Raw genomic sequence first — 15,334 nt, forward strand, 5'->3', positions numbered from 1 at the left:
GCAACGTGCACTGATCAGTGCTAGACACAGACACAACTGCAGCACAGGTAGGACCTAGCATGCTTTTTCAAATGGTTATACATATACAGGTGCTGGACATATGATTAGAACATTATCAAAAAGTTGATTTAGTTCAATAATTCTATCCTAGACAACTCCTTCCGCCCCCTACACATTGTGCTGGCTGGACAGAGGTACCTCCATCTGTGACAGCGATCAAAGTGCGCAAAATAATTTCCCTCTGGGATTAATAACGTTTTTTGAATCTTGAATCTAATTACATTCAAAAAGTGAAACTATATTATATTTATTTATTACACACACACAAATGTTATGAGCCCAGGTTGCTCTGATAGTGGCCTTCAGCTCTTCTGCATTGTTGGCTCTGCCATATCGCAGCTTCCTCTTCACAATACCCCATAGACATTCTATGGGGTTAAGGTCAGGCCAGTTGGCTGATCAATAAAGAACAGGGATATCGTTGTCCTTAAAACAGGTACTGGTAGCTTTGAGGAGTCAAGTCCTGTGGGAAAATGAAATTCGCTTCTTAAAAAAGTTGGTCAGCAGCAGGAAGCATATTGCAAATGACACGGCACCCCAAACCATCACTGACTGTGCAAACTATCAAATGTGGATTCTCTCCTCTCTCCTTCCAGACTCTGATTTCCAAGGGAAGTGCTAAATTGACTTACATCAGAGCACATAACTTTGGAGGGCTCAGCAGCAGTCCAGTCGTTTTTTTTTTTCAGCCCAGGCGAGACGCTTCTGACGGCGTTTGTTGTTCCAGCGTGGCTTGCTTTTTTTTTACCACATCTTTCCCTTCGCCTCTCTCTTAATGTGATTGGACACAGAGCTCTGAGAACATTCAGCCTGTTTTGCAATGACCTCCTGTGTCTTGAAAGGTGTCAATGGTCATCCTTTGGACAACTGTCCAGTCAGCAGTCTTCCCCGTGATCGTGTAGCCTACAGAACTAGACTGAGAAACCAATTAAAGGCCTTTGCAGGAGTTTTGTGTTAAATAGCTGATTAGAGTGAGGCACCAGGTGTTTTCAATATTCAACCTTTTCACCAAATTCTAATTGCCTAAGATACTAAATTTGGGGTTTTCATTCAGTTGTCAGTTACAATCATCACAATTAAAGAAATAAACATTTTAAAGATATTAGTCTGTGTAATGAATGAATATAAAACAAGTTTTACTTTTTGAATAAAATTAGTGAAATAAATCAACTTTTTGATCATATTCTAATTATATGAACAGCATCTGTATATGGTTACTTTATATCTGAAACATTTCTGTTCACAATCTTTCCCATAGCTGCTGTATAAAATACCCGCTGTGAAACTTGATCTGGAGTCAGAACACACCATGCTGTCTGAGCCACCAGTCTCTCCTGGCTGCACCTTTACATATGCAGCAACCTCCTGTGTTTCTCTGCTTGAGGAGCACGTTGGGGTGAAATTACAGCCACATTATTTGAACCGCCTCGTACGAATGGACACTCTAAGGTGAACCTGAAGGTTTTGAGTTTTTCCCAGTCAGGTGACCTGTAGCTGCTTAGGTTTTACAGAGCACTTCCTCATCCCAATGACCAACATGAAGCACTGATGTGCTGTGTGACAGCATCTCCTCTGACAGCACAGTGTGTCCCTGAAACTCTGATTTAGGCACACGTTCATTTGTATCAAGCTAGTTTCCCCCTTTATGCAAAATCTACCCAAAATCCTAATTTGATTAAGTTTTAAGAATTTGACTTAACCTCTTTAACTGATGCAAACAGTGTTTCCTACACATTTGCATTTTTTTTCTTTGATTTCTTTGACTGCGACACTATGTGGTCATTTAGAGAACTGCCTTCATTAAGATGGAGACACTATGACTGAAATTGAAATTGCTCTACTCTCCATACAAAAGTACATTGCTAAATACATGCAAGACAGACAAGCTCAGTTTCGTGAGATTTTATTTTCAACAACATAACCTTGACAAATTTGTAATACATTATATGCTACTGTTTATTTTTTTTAAAAAATGAAGTCATTAGCAATATGCTTTTTTCCTTCTTTCTTACGGTCTAGCATAGAACCCGCCACTAAAGCCATTCATGTTGGTTGTGATATATTCAGAATGAGGCCACTCAAACCCCCCCACCCCACCAAAACATACGTCAGTCATTCGTGGTTCGTGTTCAACATCCCCAAACCCCCAACCGACAACAAAGCCAGGGCAAACCAGGTGGCTACATGCTTTCTCAAAGGGAAATCATACAAAAAGAATGAATATATAAAGAAAAAAGGAACACATGAAAGAAGCACAAAGTCCTAAAAATGTGGAATTGGGTGAGAATTTGTACAGGTGTGATCCCAGTACTGAACCACTGCGGGACAGTGCACGTTTATCCATAAAGGTCGTCGTCATTATCTTCAGTATTGAACACTGGGCCAGTGCCAGTTCCTCCTGAACCATGGCTTGTGCCACTGCCACCTGTGGCACTGGAAGGAAACCTGGAAGACAGTTATGAATTTTTAGTAAACCTGAGACTATGGTTTCCACTGCAACAATCTACAGGTACCATCCAAATGTACCTGAAGCTGCCAAAGCCACGGCTCTGCTGCAGTGTCTGAGCGAACATCTCATATTTGCGAATGTCGTTGTCACTGACTGAACGGCGAGCAAATCGCATTGCTTCTTCAAAATGGTCCTTTCTGATCTCTGGCACAGGATCATCTTCTTCCACCTCCTATAAACAAACCATGAACACTATTAGAAACAGTAAGACAGCAGAGTGTGCAGATGTCATTTTAACTGAACTCTACTAGTACTGACCATAGCTGATGGGTTAGTCTGCCGCTCTCTTTCTCTGCGGATCTCATTCTCGATGCTCTCTCTGATGGCCAGCTTACACGCTCTCTGGCAAATTTCTGTAAGATCAGCTCCAGAGAAGCCATTGGTCATCTTTGCTAGGAAATCCAAGTCCACATCCTATACAAAAAAAAGCCCACATTACATCGTATTTTTTTTTTAAACAAAAAAAAGGGGGGGGGTTGTAAACAAACACACCTAGTTAAAAGAATATATAATAGCAGAATAGTTACCTTGCTGATGGGACTCTTGCGGAGGTTGGCCTTCAGGATGCTGATCCTGCTCTTCTCATCTGGCAGAGGGATGTAGATGAGCTGATCCAGACGACCAGGTCTGAGGATGGCAGGGTCAATGATGTCTGGTCTGTTTGTGGCTCCAATGATGAACACGTTCTTCTTGCTGGACATTCCATCCATTTCAGTCAGGATCTGGTTGATGACACGATCAGCTGCTCCGCCGCCGTCCCCGACATTACCACCACGGGCCTTGGCAATGGAGTCCAGCTCATCAAAGAAGAGAACACATGGGGCAGCTTGACGAGCCTGGAATTAATAAATATATAAAAAAAAGATTTAATACTGTAGAGTGAAACTTAAATATTACATATAGAGTAAATTTTCTGCATCTTAAAACATACAATATGCAAAAAAAGATTTTGAAGACAAACTATTGACAACTCACCTTGTCAAAGATCTCCCGAACATTGGCCTCAGACTCTCCAAACCACATAGTCAGCAGCTCAGGTCCTTTGATGGAGATGAAATTTGCCTGGCACTCATTGGCGATGGCTTTGGCCAACAGAGTCTTACCACAACCAGGGGGACCATAAAACAGCACACCCTTTGATGGAGTCATCCCAAACTTGAGGAACTTGTCTGGGTGCTCCACTGGGTACTGTATTTACCAAGAGGGGAAAACTACATCAGGATTCTGATTTTACTATTAAAAAGACATTTATTTTCAGACATCTGAAACATGTTCATACCTGCACCAGCTCCTGTAGCTCCCTCTTGACATCTTCAAGACCTCCAATATCATCCCAGGTTATGTTAGGAACCTCAACAACTGTCTCCCTCAGTGCTGAAGGATTGCTTTGGCTCAGGGCCCACTGTACGACAACAATATGTAAATTATTAAACAGAAGGGTTTTGAAGTAGTGTACCATCCTTCAATTTTTTTTTTTTTTTTTTTTTAAGTTAAAGTCTTACCTTGAAGTCATCCATGGTGACAGCGAGAGAGTTCATGACTTCAGCATCGATGGTCTCATCCTCAAGGTCAATAAGGTCCATCTTCTTTCTGATGGCCTGCAGGGCAGCCTCAGAACAGAGGGCAGCAAGATCTGCACCAACATGTCCATGGGTTTCATTGGCTACCTAAAAATACAAAGATGGCACATATTTAAGCTACTCTTGCTCAGATACTAAAAGCATATGCTTGTACGTAGGATTGTGCACCATTTCAAAGTCACCGGCAGTAACAAATGACTAATGAGATATCACATGATTCAGGAGAACAATTATGTGTACAGACCTGTTCCAAGTCAACATCATCAGCCAGCTTCATGTTTTTAGTGTGAATCTGGAGGATCTCCAACCTGCCAGTGGCATCAGGAATGCCAATATCCACTTCCCTATCGAAACGCCCTGGACGCAGCAAAGATGAAACACTTTCAACACAGTTGGAAAAAAAACAAACAAAAAAAAAAAAAACAACCAGAATCCAAAACATACCAGACATTTTAGTTTGACTTGCGGACACACAAACTTGTGACTTCAGAAATTAGATAGTGTACAACAACTTTGCTTTAAATTAAAAAAAATGCAAAAACACTAACGTTTGGTTGTTGTAGTAACTATTAGTATGCAGGAATACAACTCTTCTGTTTAAAACTGTTCAAGTATAATTATAAATTTATATTAGCATCTTACCAAATCTTCTGAGAGCTGGGTCAATGCTGTTGGGTCTGTTGGTGGCAGCCATGACAATGACATGAGCTCTCTGTTTCAGGCCATCCATAAGAGTTAGCAGCTGAGAAACAATGCGCCTTTCCACCTCTCCATGAGTCTACAAAAATAATACAACTTTGTAATTAAGTCGTCAACCAGTTACATCATCCTTATAAAAACAGATTCTGCCGTTATTTATTCATCTAGCCTTTCTCACTCACCTTTTCCCTCTTGGGAGCAATTGCGTCAAGCTCATCGATAAAGATGATGGCAGGAGCATTCTTTTCTGCCTCCTCAAAAGCCTTTCTCAGGTTACTTTCACTCTCTCCTGCAAGCTTACTCATGATCTCAGGGCCTAAAACAAGATACAAATATTTTGATTTTAGAAAGAAAATGTAGTCTAGAAAATGTAGTAGATTGCAAGTGTAATCGATCAGCTGTCTGGATAAAAACAAGAAATTATCCAAGACGGGCTAAACTTTCAACTGCTAACTTTTGTTTTTAAGAGCAGTGAATTACAGGACATTCATCTAAAATACTGCAATGTTATGTTCCCTTGAATATGATGCTTAAAAAAAAAACAAAAACAAAAACAGAAAAACTCCAAGTCCAATGCATTGCTTAGACATTTGTACCATCATAAAATGAATGACTGTGGTAAGGTGTGTAGATAAGTCAAATTAGTATGCAAACCATTAATGAGGAAGAAGAAAGCTCCAGTTTCATTGGCCACAGCTCTGGCAATCAAAGTCTTTCCAGTTCCAGGGGGTCCGTATAGTAGGATTCCACGAGGGGGCTAAATGGAAAAAACAAAAAAAATAAATAAATAAAATAAAATAAAGTAGGGAAAACAACTTGGCATCATTACAAACAATATTTCACATCAGATTTTGCAAAGGTGGGTGTGTAGCACCAGACCTTCGTTTTAAACTTGAGTACAATTTTGTTTTATAAATTATACATGTCAGAAAGCAAATGTTATTTTAGTAGAGATGCTCACTGAAAACACTTTGATTCCCATCCGTATTACCTACCTTGACTCCAATGGCCTTGAACAGTGCAGGGTGTCTAAGAGGCAGCTCCACCATCTCCTTGATCTGGGCTAGCTGCTTCCTCACACCACCAATGTCATCATAGCCCACCTCATTCAGGGACTCTTCCTCATCCTGCATGGACAGAAAAAACAATCAAATTTTAAAGAAGGTTTACTTCTGGTAAATGTTGCCCCACAATTTATACCTGCTACTTACCTCTCTCCTTATTGGCTCTCCCTCACAGTGAATGACCGTATCAGGAGCAACAATGCAGTAAGGGGAGGGATCAGTCTCTACCACCTTGAATTCCACAGCACGCATGCCTCCTCTGACCAAAAAAATGTCCCCTTCACAAGATATGAAAATGATACATGTCAAGTTACAGTATACTAAACAGATTTGATTAGATGGGTAAAAACTATACTTGCCTCAACAATGAAAAGCTATGCTCACCTTTGCGGATCGGCCTGTAAGCCTCCAAGAAGTATGGCTTCAGGTAGACCTCAAACAGGTTGCCAGTAATTCCTTCGACTGTGTCATCAATTGGGAGAACATGGATCCTTTTTCCATACTTGACATCAGGACATGGCTGAATGCTGAGAAACAGAGTAGACTTAAAAAAATTATTTTCTAAATATTTTATAATAACTGTAAAACAAGCTTGGGTTTATCCCTACCTGATAACATCACCCAGGCGGACCCTCAGATTGTTACGGACCACCCTGTTCATGCGGACCTTCTCATCTGAGCAAGTGTCGTCAGACAACACAATGCAGACAGTCTCCCGCCTCTTCTTTCCCTTCATGAGCACTGTGTCCCCACGGAAGAGCTGCAGCTCATCCATCTTAGTCTAAAATTGCATCAAATTGTCATTGGGAATACTAATATTTCATTATTACACCAAAATTGAAAAAAAAAAATGTATTCATTTTTTTTTCAATCAATCAAGGACAAATCTGAGTTTTGAACATAATCAGCCATGAACAAAACTTGAAATGTTACCTGAGAAAGCGAGACCACGCTGTTGTCTTCATTGATAGATTCATCAACAATGAGTCTGTTTGGTCTGTTCTTCTGTTTCAGAATTGCAGTGGCCAGATCATCATTTTTTGATCTGTAATGAGAGTAAAGTGTCAGTTAGGATGATGAAACTTTACAATTTTAAAAAGAGTTAATTCAAATACCAATTTTTCATGATCAATAGCTATAACATTAAACACACAAACCTTAAACTACTATTTTTTTATAATGAAATTTACATGTCCTGAACCAAGTCTCCCCCTGGGGAAACAGTTTCAGGTGCAGTTTCCAAGATATAGCTGCAGGAAACTGTAAAACAATGCTACCTTAAGATGACTTTCAGTGCTCTGTTCAATGGATTCTTTACACACATGACTCAAATGATTATAGGATCCCTTAAATTGACAAGAGACCAGGCAGAGTTCATATTTCTGGTCATTACCATACATACAAAACATCTTTTTAGGCTAAACCATTTCATGACCATAAACAACGTATGAAGCTCATACTTAAGCATCGGGTACTTGTATATTTGGGCTTTTATTGACTGAATGCTTTGTGTACTGCAGAGTTTAAAACGCACATCTACTGTATTGTTTCTGCATCGTTAAAGCCCGTCTGAAGCAAATATTCACGATAATTAACAAATATCGGTTAAAAAGTCCGAAATTTTATTTAATGTGCATAAACCAAAACGCAGTTAATTAAAAGCAAACGTTTTTCTGAGACAATAAATGGCAAACAATCGAAAAACAACCGTCGAACGGCACACGACTCGCTATGTACGACGATTAACTGTTACGACACAACCATTCGAAAAATCAAATTAGCCTTACAATAAAGAACATAACACATTAATGGTCAAAAGGCCACACGTTTCCAGAAAAGTCTTTGGTCTGTTTGCAGTTTCTCTTTCATGTTTTTACCGTGCTAATGCTAACATTTAAGCTAGCTGACTGGCGAAGCCAGATGACACAGCAAAAGAATTAAGGAAAAAAAACTTTGTTAGCCTGCTAGGTTGCCTACTCAAAAAGATAACAATTTCACTCTATGTTGACTTCAAATACGTGTGTCAGCGTAACCGTTTACTTCTGTTACGTGTTAATGCGCGGTCCCATTTCATTACCGTTTAGCGATGTACAAAATAGAGTCCAAGTAAACTACATCATTTAGCTAGAATGAATAGCCAGCCCCGTTAGCATGCTAGCACTGGTGTGTTGTGTAGGCTGACAATTGACAGCTTGTCATGAAGTTGGCTAGCCGTGTGGATGACTGGTGGGTTTCTTTCATACCACCATTAGCTTCAGACTGTGCCAATATTTCTATTTGTTTTATTTACAATCACACGCCAAGTGTAAAGACAGGCTACAAGCCGGTGGAGAGGCCGACATGTCGGTGTGATGGTGGATGGCTTTGGCCTTGACACTGTTGCTAAGCTAAAGTTAGCATTTTGAGCACGATAAGAATACGTCAAGTCACAGCCGGCAAACTCTGTACAGTTAACTGGTCAACAACAGTCGCGCGCGTGACAGCGGTTTGACATTGCCAGAATCTATCGGAATACGGCCAACGAATCTGCATTATTAGACAATCAAATCAACGGCCAAACGTGAGGAGGCTAAAATAACTGACCCCGTTAGCTCTCCTGCTAGCAGAGTGACTAAATACTCGGGACCGTACTAGCTTTGGTGCTAACTTTAAAAAAGCATTCTGAAGTGGCGTTAGTCATTTAAAGGCCGTCTGCCAATAACTACTGTTAAGATGTGTCATAGGATTACGATATATCGCTACTTACTCTCCTCCCGAGGCCATGGTTGTCCACCTGGATTACTATTAATAAATAAATTCTAACCGAATGTTTAAGAGGCTTAAACGGTTCTCGTTACTCAACGTTCTGCGATACCACACGAAAGAGCAGCAGTTTCCGTGGCTTCTGTACAGTTATAGCATGCGTTGGTTCCGTTCCTCTTCCTGATTGGCTGACGGCTCTTCTACCAGCTCAACAACCAATACGTGATTGTGCAATATGACATCATCGTGTATATTGTGAGACATTAGCCAATTATAAACAAGTGGGCTGTTCTTATTTTCTCAAACTGTACGGTTATTGGCCTCTCGCAAAAATACACTCACCCAATTAACTTTTACCGCGTTGATGATCAAGAACCATAAAAAACAAGTCATTATTTCTAATGAAGAGAAACGTGTAATGTTTCTGGAGTAAAAGTGTTTTTTAATCTTTATTACTACATACATTGCCTGTAACAATGTTCATTTCCAAAAACTCTTAAGTCTGTAACAGTCTTTAATCCCAGTTTGTTTGTTATGGTACAAATTTGAGTTTACCATGCAGTGAAAGGTGACAGCATTCAATCATAGACAGGTCAGTTAGGTAGGAGTAAGTTCTTGTATTCTGTGCTGCAGCTCCACTGAGTCCAATAAAGGGCCAGACTGAGGTTCCTGTAGGTACAAAGGAAGACCCCTGCAACACAAAGGCCAGACATAATAGCATAGTAAATGCTATCTGCATTAAAGTTACACTTCTGAATTTCATCTGTGCTTTCTGTTAGCTGTGAAGCTTTTGTATTTAGATTCATTAATCTGTTATACTTTGACAAATACCTCCCCTCCCCACCTCTCGGATTATAACTTTGCCTCGTCGCAATATTATGTCAGTTAGTCAAAATGAACAGCCTGCCATATGAGAGTGCCTTACTCTGCTGATGATTGTTTGTTGACGCTCCAGGCCTTTTCCCAACAAGCTGCCGCCTCCTGTGTCCTTCCAAGCCTCCACAACACTTCACCGAGCCACAGACCTGCACCTACACCCTCTAAGAGACAATATTCAACAATAAGACCTGGTTCTCCATCCCCATGCCCTGTCTGTTCACTATTACCTCACCACCCACTGCTGATTACCTGGAACGAGTGTGTTTAGTAAACCAGAAGCTGCAGAGCTACCAAATTACTTCACCTTCATCTTAGATGGTACCTTTTAGTTTAGGGTTTTAGCCAGATCATCAGCAGAGGCAAGGACAGGGATAGAAAACAAGAAACAAGGAAAAACAAGAGGGTCAACAAGGCTTGAAGAGTGTGTGTATACCTGGGGAAGCCTGCAGGCTGAGCTGGAGGTCCCTCAGTGCCTCTTTAAGTTGGTCTGTCTGGGTGAAGCTAATACCTCTGCCAGCTAATGAAAGCCCCTTCAGTTTCTGGAGAATACACAGACGCGTTCCCTTCTTAACAACCGCATCACTACTGGTCATCTGTGACTGGAAGCCTGTAATCAAACAGTAACTGTAGGTCATGTAAAAATGGGGAATTTCTCTACAACACACTGAGTTGCGAAAGTGAAAAAAATACCTTCTCTTTTCAGGCACACCCTCACCAGCAGGTTAATACACCTGTAACATTAAAACAAATTTTATTATAAAAGGTAAAACGGTTGCATGGAAACATTATACTGGAAAAGGTATCTTCCAGACCTTGTGTAGTGGATCACAGCCTGCTTCCAGTCTTTCAGGTGAGTGTAGCAATGACCCTGTAGGAGAGAGGCAGTGCCAGTCCAGAGCAGCACTGCCATCCTGTCATTCACATCCCTGGTCACAGACTCATTCTGCTCCTCTATTTCCAGCACCCACTTCTCCGGCAGAACATCTTGTGTGGTGCTAATGACTTCCTCACACAGCACCATGCAATCTGCAGGACGCCGGGACATGAGCAAGGCAGCGGCAGCCTCAAGGTACAGCTCAGGCACCTTGGGAAGGTGAGGGACATCAGCTGGCACCTGAGACGTAGCAACACACTGAACAGAAATTAGGGACACATTATGTTTTGTTCCTAAAGCCTGGAGGAAAATATTCCCCTTTTCAAGTGGATTTAGACATAATCACTAAAATAACACTTCAATAAAATAACATTTGAAGACCTCATTATCAAATTGTAAGTGTTTTCATTCTTACTCCCTGTTGTTCTTCTGAGTGAAGAATAGCAAGCAGGTCTAGGTAATGTTCCACTCCTTCTGACAGCCTGAAAAAAGCACAGCGATGCTCACACAAAATGTCAGTGTGCATTGTAAATCTATAAATGTTATTTCTGGCGTGGATGAGCAGTCATATGCTAGTAAAACATGTTGACAGATGACTGTGAGCGCCACTTTAGCCGTCTCACCTCCCGTGGAGTACACATTTCTGGGCCAGATTGTGAAGGACAGAGAGGGCAGTAGGAACGGAAAGCAGGCTGTTCAGTGACTGGCTGCCGAGCAGTAATGATGGAGAGAGGAGAAAGGCACTGGGCAGAGCAAGCTCTGTGACAGGGGGCAACATCAGAGTCTGTGGGGTCAAGAAAGGTCATATGTTTTATTAAGCATTTAGATTTGTTGTAAAACAAATTATTTTATCTTCCAAAAGGGTCACACTCATATTATGCCCTTTTTCTTCTCCAATCATATATTTGCATATGTGCGACTCACAGAGTAGAGCAGGTGAAGAGCCTGTATCTCAGCCTGTGTGTTTTCCAGCTGTCTGTAAATGAGCATGCTCTGATACAGAGCACACACACATCGAGCGTCAGTCTCTAGTGCCTTTCTGTAACACTGCAATGCCATCTGAGGGCGGCTCTGGAAACAACATCACATATACTATTATTGTAAACAAATGCTCAAAGGTTTTAGATGCACGGATACTTTTCTGTTTGAGTAGTGTGAAGGAGTACCATATGGGCTAGACAGCAGCCTGAGAGGTGGTGAGTGTATGCTATTAAAGTTCTAGGAGCTGACAGGGACGAAGCTGTCTGCAGACATGATAAGGCCTCTGAACTCTGACCCTCACTCAGCATTTCTGCACCTTAATAAAGCATACAAAAAACAACAAAGAATATTTTTTTCAAAGAATATTTTTTAGTATTCAGCAGTCAGTGGTGAGTCAATCTATGCATCACTTTCATAAATTATTTGTTTGTTTTATTCTATTTGTTAAAATTTACAGTGTTTAAAAGCCCATAAAGTATTTGGAGGTACTGACACCTGAACCTACAATTTGCTCATTCCTATTTTTAACCTTGTATACCATTAATTCAGATACAGATATATTTGCTGCCTACGTAATCTTTTGGTAGAATCTAAAAAAAAGATAAACAGATTACAAGATTAGTACATTACAAACTCCCAAAAAATTACAAATGTAACTGACCTTTGGCAATTAAAGTGCACACCTGCAACAGTTGGACAAGCTGTCTAGGATCTGCCAACAACAGTATATTGTCAGAGGCCTTTCCCTTGTGCTCGATTTTCCTGCCATCTCCATGTCCACCACACAGTGTCTCATACAGAGAGCGCAAATCCTCCTAGATCACAAGACGCAGAGTATATTTGGGTTGTTTTATTCTGCTAATGACAGGTCTAATAAAATAAATAAATTCAATGGAATGTAAAAATAAAACAGAGTCTGCTAAACACAGCGTACAAAAGGACAAAATAACAATCATACCCTAGTAAATGAACTGTACCTGAAATGCCTCAATCATTTTGAGCTGGCAGGAGGCCAGCCATATTGCCCACTGCAGGCAAAGTAAGTGCAGTATGCAGGAACTGAAAGTCTTGCTTTTCACTGATTTGAGAACTGTTCTCCAAAACACAAGAGGATCTAAAGAAGGAGGTTCATCATCTGTCATCTGTAGAACTGCATGAAGGAAAGCAAGTCAAACAGCCTGTCAAAGTAACACGGGGGTGGATTTATGGGATTGACTGTTGTATATCTACATCTAAGGTTCTGCCGTTGTGGCCTACCTCTCTCTGTGGATCGCCTGAGGAGCAGCTCAGCTTCTGTGAACTGAGACTGAGCAGTAGCACAGACACAGCTATTGTACACGACTGACAGCTCCAACTGAGCATGCTCTGGAAGAGGGGAAATGCCTGCAGCAGAGACACGTGGGAGAATTACAGAGTACTGAGAGCAAAGTTTACCATTGTCATAAAACGTTGGTATTTGTGGGGAAGAGGAGCACCTTGAATCTTTATTAAGAGCTTGGTGAACTTAGAAGAACACCACCTCAGACTGGTCTGGTTTAGGCCTGGGTTTGAGGAGTCTCCTTCTCTTTGTTGCTGCTAAAACAGAAGGAACTTATACCATCTGAATATGTAATCTGGGAGAACATGATACTACAGATACTAAAATAAAATGTAAGAGGATTATTATTGCACTGTATGAATTCCCCATAATAGATTTAAAATGAGTTCAAAGACAATTTAAGGTTACTGCTATAAAACACACATAATACAGATGATTCACTTCTTTAATTTGCTGCTCGTGACACTGCTCTGTATTATTTACTGTATCTCAGTCAGACTCATTGTGCCTGTATTAATGTAATTCATTCATTAATATAATTATAATAATAGTAGTATTATTATATATGCATATAATTACTAATAATTAGGCTTGATTTGAAGTTTGCTCACAACCAATCACTGTTGTATCAATGTTACTGTTATTGTTGTGAGCTTGACTAAAACTCTGACAATTAAACTTACTTATAAAACACCTGTGTTTTTATAGGGAAGAAATTGACCAACATTATTATTTGTATGTTTTTAAACACCAACAGAAAACTATTATGATTCGCTTTTTACTAGTGTGGCTATATTAATAATTTCATTGCCCCTCGTTAAAACTGAGACGTTGACATGTTAAGTGAGTAGTTATATAACGTACCTGCCATTTGTTTACAAACTCGTTGTTTTCCTGAATCCATCTGTCTAATAAAGAAATGTGATGATACATTGCTCCTCCGTTCCCTGAAGAATCCGGTTGTACCGTGTTTGAACCTTCCCTCGTCTGTCAGACAGCAGCTGACACCGGAAGTAAACCCTTGTGGCTGTTTTGCTGCGGGAATGTGCTGCCCCCCAGTGGAGACGCCTGGAACTGACACTGGGCCGCCATGCGACCACTAGGTGGCGCCCTGTCACAACTGAGCTCGGTTTTGGAAACCTCAATCATCGCATTTCTACAACCACGTCTGTTGCTTTTGGTCACTACATTGAAAGACTTTAGTTTTACTCTATTTGATAGTGATCAGAACAGTGTTCACAGTGATATACTACAATAATTTAATGTAGATGTATAAACAGATTCAAAGCAAAAAAGACAATCCAGGGCCTTAATTGTGTTCCAGCTGAGTCATCCCTCAGTTTGCCAGGACAGCCATTTGTCCATGTGTCCCTCCCAAGGTGACTGTGTTTTCTCATCAAGTTCCACTCCTTTCCTCACCTCCCATCAATGTCTGTCATCAAGCAGTGCATCATATCGTTCTTTGGCTCCCTTCTCAGCATTTCTACTGCTACATTCACTGAAAGCACTAAATATACGACTACACAAAAGAGACACGACATCCACATCCACATGTTTACTGCATACATGCATTCTGGCTGCATATTAATTCCCCAGAGATCAGTTTCACTTTTTTCTGACATTTCCTCTGCATCGATCCGGCTATTTTCCATTTCTGCCGCTGTCTGCCTCGGTTTCTCAATTCATCCCTTCAAGGACAAGGTCACAACACGAAGCTTCCCTGTGACTCAAAATATCTTTCATTAAAGGGGTTGTGTCAGTTTTACTTATTTGATAATTCCATGTATCACATTAATGAAGAAGAAAAAGTCTCACCTCCATCAAAAATTAAATTAACTGCGTAAACAGCTTGTGTTTTTCTACACATATGTGAAGGTTACTGTACAAGCTGAAAATGTGATCACACCTGTCTTCCCTCTGCTGCTTAATGTGAAACCTGGTGTGATTTCAACTACACACAATTCTCCCTGCTCCTTTAAGGCACAGAGTAAACCCGCTCACCCCAGGTTTGGCTAATCAATAGGTGCTGTATGTGCGCCTCAGAGCTGGTCCTCTTCTCAAAGCAGACAACCCTTTAGCTCAGCAGAGACAGCTCGGTCTGTTTGTGCAGATGCTGTATCATCTCAGTGCGATCCCTGATGTGCAGGCACCGAAAAGTTGCTATTAAAGCTGCGGCTGCTTTGTTTGGCGCCCGTGAAAAATCAAATGTGGGTTCATGTAAAAACCGTGTGTGTGTGTGTGTGTGTGTGTGTGTGTGTGTGTGTGTGTGTGTGTGTGTGTGTCTGTCTGTCAATGGCCCAGCAGTTGAGTTGACTCCCAGGGGACTGGCGTGGATCTGCAAACTCACACTGCAGCAGTGAAGCATCAGCAGAACACCGCTGTACGGCGACACAACGGCCACACAGACGTCCACGCGGCGCTGACAAACGTTTTAAACATGCACGTGTAATAAACACGAATGAAGAATAATGAGAGAGTAATGACAGACACGGGGAGCGTGACGCCCGTCGTTTGTCACACGGACGCCGCTGCAGCCGCACGCGCTTGTGCACAAACACGTGGAAAGTGATGCAGGTGAACGATAAAGTCGCTCGTTCAATAAAATCAACCCCGCCGACACCGTCTAAA

General features: G+C 41.1%; 2 protein-coding genes and 1 long non-coding RNA gene across 4 annotated transcripts; all 3 read right to left on the reverse strand.

The window, feature by feature from the left end:
- Window positions 1-294: 294 nt before the first annotated feature.
- Window positions 295-1,136, reverse strand: LOC129604541 (uncharacterized). The gene is made up of 2 exons (XR_008695520.1): window positions 693-1,136; window positions 295-523 (listed from the first exon to the last, which is right to left on the reverse strand). It is a non-coding gene; the product is annotated as an uncharacterized LOC129604541 (long non-coding RNA).
- An 811-nt stretch (window positions 1,137-1,947) lies between these two features.
- vcp (valosin containing protein) lies at window positions 1,948-8,817 on the reverse strand. The gene is made up of 17 exons (XM_029162037.3): window positions 8,659-8,817; window positions 6,846-6,957; window positions 6,521-6,693; window positions 6,297-6,439; window positions 6,060-6,190; window positions 5,844-5,975; window positions 5,503-5,605; window positions 5,031-5,164; window positions 4,792-4,927; window positions 4,394-4,506; window positions 4,072-4,236; window positions 3,849-3,971; window positions 3,545-3,757; window positions 3,097-3,405; window positions 2,828-2,983; window positions 2,587-2,741; window positions 1,948-2,505 (listed from the first exon to the last, which is right to left on the reverse strand). Exons 1-17 carry the CDS (start codon window positions 8,673-8,675, stop codon window positions 2,397-2,399), a joined length of 2,424 nt encoding a protein of 807 aa, XP_029017870.1. The 5' UTR covers window positions 8,676-8,817; the 3' UTR covers window positions 1,948-2,396.
- Window positions 8,818-9,150: 333 nt separating this feature from the next.
- fancg (FA complementation group G) lies at window positions 9,151-15,309 on the reverse strand. 2 transcript variants are annotated; one of them, XM_029162040.3, is made up of 14 exons: window positions 13,571-15,309; window positions 12,864-12,960; window positions 12,646-12,771; window positions 12,366-12,538; window positions 12,050-12,203; window positions 11,574-11,704; window positions 11,332-11,478; window positions 11,031-11,191; window positions 10,823-10,889; window positions 10,346-10,665; window positions 10,224-10,264; window positions 9,967-10,140; window positions 9,580-9,694; window positions 9,151-9,345 (listed from the first exon to the last, which is right to left on the reverse strand). In XM_029162040.3, the coding sequence occupies exons 1-14, from the start codon at window positions 13,637-13,639 to the stop codon at window positions 9,252-9,254; spliced, it is 1,869 nt and encodes a 622-aa protein (XP_029017873.1). In that variant the 5' UTR covers window positions 13,640-15,309; the 3' UTR covers window positions 9,151-9,251. The 2 variants fall into 2 exon arrangements, with proteins under 2 accessions (XP_029017873.1, XP_029017872.1); XM_029162039.3 differs by having other exon boundaries at window positions 12,864-12,963; window positions 13,571-15,308.
- Between the last annotated feature and the right edge of the window lie 25 nt (window positions 15,310-15,334).

This window comes from Betta splendens, chromosome 9, assembly GCF_900634795.4.
Source record: "Betta splendens chromosome 9, fBetSpl5.4, whole genome shotgun sequence".
NCBI classification, from domain to species: domain Eukaryota; kingdom Metazoa; phylum Chordata; class Actinopteri; order Anabantiformes; family Osphronemidae; genus Betta; species Betta splendens.

What these genes read in the sequence shown, in the direction of transcription:
- fancg (XM_029162039.3), bottom strand. Translation starts at nt 13,639, where the DNA reads ATGTATCATCACATTTCTTTATTAGACAGATGGATTCAGGAAAACAAC. An exon ending in GTGCACTTTAATTGCCAAAG is followed by an intron (nt 11,705 to 12,049) that starts GTCAGTTACATT and finishes TGCTTTATTAAG; the next exon opens with GTGCAGAAATGCTGAGTGAG. An exon ending in AAATGTGTACTCCACGGGAG is followed by an intron (nt 10,890 to 11,030) that starts GTGAGACGGCTA and finishes TGCTTTTTTCAG; the next exon opens with GCTGTCAGAAGGAGTGGAAC.
- vcp (XM_029162037.3), bottom strand. An exon ending in GAGAGCCAATAAGGAGAGAG is followed by an intron (nt 5,976 to 6,059) that starts GTAAGTAGCAGG and finishes CTGTCCATGCAG; the next exon opens with GATGAGGAAGAGTCCCTGAA. An exon ending in CCCAGCTCTCAGAAGATTTG is followed by an intron (nt 4,507 to 4,791) that starts GTAAGATGCTAA and finishes TGCTGCGTCCAG; the next exon opens with GGCGTTTCGATAGGGAAGTG.